We start from the raw sequence: 3,469 nt of genomic DNA on the forward strand, positions 1-3,469 counted from the left end.
TCTCCACCACGCGGATATCACAGTCTAGCGGCCATGTTCTTGGCATTCTTCGAGCGCCTCTCGGTCTCATACGACCAACGCTGGATCCCCCAGAATTCAAAGCGTTGCTTTTGTTCTCCTGTGACGTCATCACACTGACATCGTTGGACAGTGCAGAGTTTTCTGATTGTCAAATGGTTACATCACTATAAGGGTTCATGCCATCTCAGGGATGAGTTTCCCCAGGCCAGTCTCTCGTTCCCACATCATGGTGCGGAGGGTGACCGCGTCACTCCTGCCCTTGAGGATGTCATCCCACAGTTCAGCATAGATACCACATCGCCAGAAAGTCCCACTTCTATACAGGCCACATCCCGCCAATACGAACCATTCTTTGGCATTCAGACCGGGGGTGGGTGGGTGGGTTTGCTGCATTCCAGACTCCCCACCCCCCACTCCTTTCTCAGGCTGACCCAGGAGCCGATTTGGTTTCAAGTAAGAGACTCCCCATCTGGGGAAGTCTGCAGATCATGAGCCACGGTGCTCCCATGACCCACAAAGGAGGGAAGACGGCTGGTCCTGAAGGCCTCTGGTGATTTACCCCAAACAAATCCTCCAGGCAGGGCACCAGGAGGGCAAGGCAAGAAAGAGTTAAAAGTCATTTAAAAACGGAGCCGCAAGTCAAGAATCTCCATTTTTTGAGATCTCACCGCTAGACAGAGCAGCCACCCTGAAAAAAACTGTTTACCCTGAAAAACAGCATAAAAATTTCACTCCTCATGCGCATTTCCGTGCAGGTGCCATTTCCGGAGGCAATCCTCCAGGCAGCCATCTTGGCAAGTCCACAGGTGGGGCTGCTGCCCCTGAAGATGAGAGAAGTGCACCCATTTTCCACACAAGTGCATTCTGGGAAACGGGGTAAACATGAGGTCACCTTTGGAATTCCTACCTAACTGTTCTTTGAAGAGTCAGGCCAAGGCACTGAGGGCTGGGCGGTTGCACGAGCCGCCAGGGAGACCCAGTCGAAGGGCCAGAGGTGGGAGAGACGGAGAGATGGCCGCCACCTCTGCCAACACGGCTGAACTGAGCAAGCAGCCAGCAGTATCTGCAGATCCCAAGCAGCCATTTCATAAAATGACTGCGGTGGGAAAAAGGAGTCTTCCATCTTCCCTGCCCCAGAGCGCAAGTCTTTTTAAAAAGGGGGAAAGGAGAATCTGTTGAGGAGGCAGGGGCTGATGCCCCAGTGACGATCCTCTTCCAAAGGAGAAAAGGAAACCAGAAACGGGAGTGGGGCCTGAGGCAACCGGCTCCCCAAATCACAGACACCCCCCCCCCCGCTTCACCACCGGAATCCTATTTGTCGGAGGGGCCCAGAGAGGCTGACCAGACTCAAGGCACCACCCGGGTCAGTAAAGTCCCGCTTTGGTCCCGACGGACGGGCCGGGCTTGCTCTGGACACGCATGTTCTGGATGCTGGACAAAATCTTCTTCTGGTGGCCGGCCAGCGTCACCCCGACTCGGAGCAGATCTCTGGGGAGGAGGAGGAGGAGAAGAGAAGAGATTGGATTTGTACCCCGCCCTTCACTACCCAAAGGTGTCTCAGAGCGGCTAACAAACTCCTTTCCCTTCCCCTCTCCACAACAGACACCCTGGGAGGCAGGTGGGGCTGAGAGAACTCTGACAGAAACTGCTCTTTTTCAAGAACAGCTCTCCCAGAACTATGGCTTGCCCAAGGTCGTCCAGCAGGCGCAAGTGGACAAGTGGGGAATCAAACCTGGTTCTCCAAGATTAGAGTCTGTGCACTGAACCACTACACCAAACTGGCCAGGACAGAGTGGAAGTCAGTAGCGGCGGCGGCCCCCCTCCCCGCTCAGCCCCCCCTCCCCGGCGCATCCGTGCAGGCCCACTCACTCAGTCGAGAGCTGGCTGACCAGTTCAAAGGAGGAGAAGCCGGCCGTCGCAAAGTTCTCTTCGTAGCGGCCCATTTTGATCGCCCGGAGCCATTCGCCCACCGAGCCGAAGGAGGAGTAGTGCGGCAGGCGCTGGTCCAGCAGCGGGTGAGATGGCCTGCGGCCGAGAGAGAGAGAGGACGCAGAGGAGTCAAAGGTGGGATCTAGGATACCCGGGGGGGGGATACGATCGGCTCGTGAGGGAGCAAGGAGGCTTCGCCACCGCCCAAGACAAGAGAGACCCCGGATCCAGCAGGGGCGAGTGCCAGGAAGGGTCTTCAAGGCAGTCTGGGAGTCCAAGCGGAGAAGCAGGCACCGCGACTCCTGGGTTCTCCATAAGGACGCTTCAGTCTGAGAGCCAGAAATGCTCCGAGATTAACATGTGCCGGGGGGGGGGGGCACAGAAAAGAAGGGAAAGGCCCAACCGAGGGGCTCTGGACACAAGAAGCCGCCACTGGATTCGGAGCTTCAGCCTTCTCCTCCGTGCTGTTTTTGCATCCCAAAATGTTCTGGAGAGGGCCATATCTGCCCCATGAGGGGGCTGCACATGCGCTAAACATGACAAATGCTCCTTCTAAGCTGTGGAGCCTTGTGAGCAAAAATTCTACGTTGTGAGCTACTGGCATTAAAGTTGTGAGCAAAAAGTTTGGCTACTGCATGAATTAGTCTGCTCTGGAGCCCCATCCTTCCTGAGCGAAGGCAAAAATGTGTGAACTGGAGGCTAAAAAACTGTGAGCTAGCTCACACTCACTCAGCTTAGAGGGAACACTGCTTGTGAGCAAAAATTCTACTCTGTGAGCTACTGGCAATAGAGCTGTGAGCAAGCCGTTTGGCTACTGCATAAATGAGTCTGCTGTGGAGCCCCATCCTTCCTGAGCGAAGGCAAAAATGTGTGAACTGGAGGCTAAAAAACTGATAAAAAACTGTGAGCCAGCTCACACTAACCCATCTTAGGGGGAACATTGGATGTGCCCCCCCCCCCCGGCTGTTTTTGGCCAGAAAAACAATGTGGCAGGGGAGCTGAGGCCATTTCCCCACTGGTGCCATGGTCCCAAACCAGGGTGATCACGTGTTACGCGCAACACCTTGTATGGGCCAAAGAGAAACATTCTTCGGCGATAAGATCCCTGTGGCGCAACTCCCGTTTTACCGCCAAAAGTGCAATGTGGCTCAACTATTGGAGGCTCAGGAAACCCCAGAACAGTGCAGTCGTGGTGGTCCGACCACCGACGCTTGGCCAGTTCAACGGGCAGCTTTGGGAGGCTGGGTCTGACTGGGGGGTGTGTGTGCGCGTGCCGTGCCCCCCCCCCCCGACTCACCCTCCGTTGCCCCGTGAGACGATCTTGAGGCTGGCCGGGTTCCGGATCAACTTGTCCAAGGAGCTGACGATCTGGGCGAAGCGGGGCCGGGAATTCCGGTCCTTCTGCCAGCAGTCCAGCATCAGCTGGTGCAGGGAGGTGGGGCAGTCGGTGGGGGGAGGCAGCCGGTAGTCCTGCTCGATGGCGTTGATCACCTGCAGGGGGTGGGGGGCAGGTTCAGTA

General features: G+C 56.4%; 1 protein-coding gene across 1 annotated transcript in view; it reads right to left on the reverse strand.

The window, feature by feature from the left end:
* Window positions 1–519: 519 nt before the first annotated feature.
* The window catches only part of EPHB4 (EPH receptor B4), a 41,982-nt gene continuing 39,032 nt past the window's right edge, over window positions 520–3,469 (reverse strand). The window contains exons 15-17 of the mRNA XM_015420317.1: window positions 3,248–3,441; window positions 1,891–2,046; window positions 520–1,509 (exon numbers count right to left, since the gene is read on the reverse strand). Coding sequence (XP_015275803.1) covers window positions 1,386–1,509; window positions 1,891–2,046; window positions 3,248–3,441 — 474 coding nt within the window. The 3' untranslated portion in view covers window positions 520–1,385. The remainder of the gene's footprint in view (window positions 1,510–1,890; window positions 2,047–3,247; window positions 3,442–3,469) is intronic.

Source organism: Gekko japonicus, unplaced genomic scaffold, assembly GCF_001447785.1.
Source record: "Gekko japonicus isolate JY-2015 unplaced genomic scaffold, Gekko_japonicus_V1.1 scaffold336, whole genome shotgun sequence".
In the NCBI taxonomy this organism is placed as follows: Eukaryota; Metazoa; Chordata; class Lepidosauria; order Squamata; family Gekkonidae; genus Gekko; species Gekko japonicus.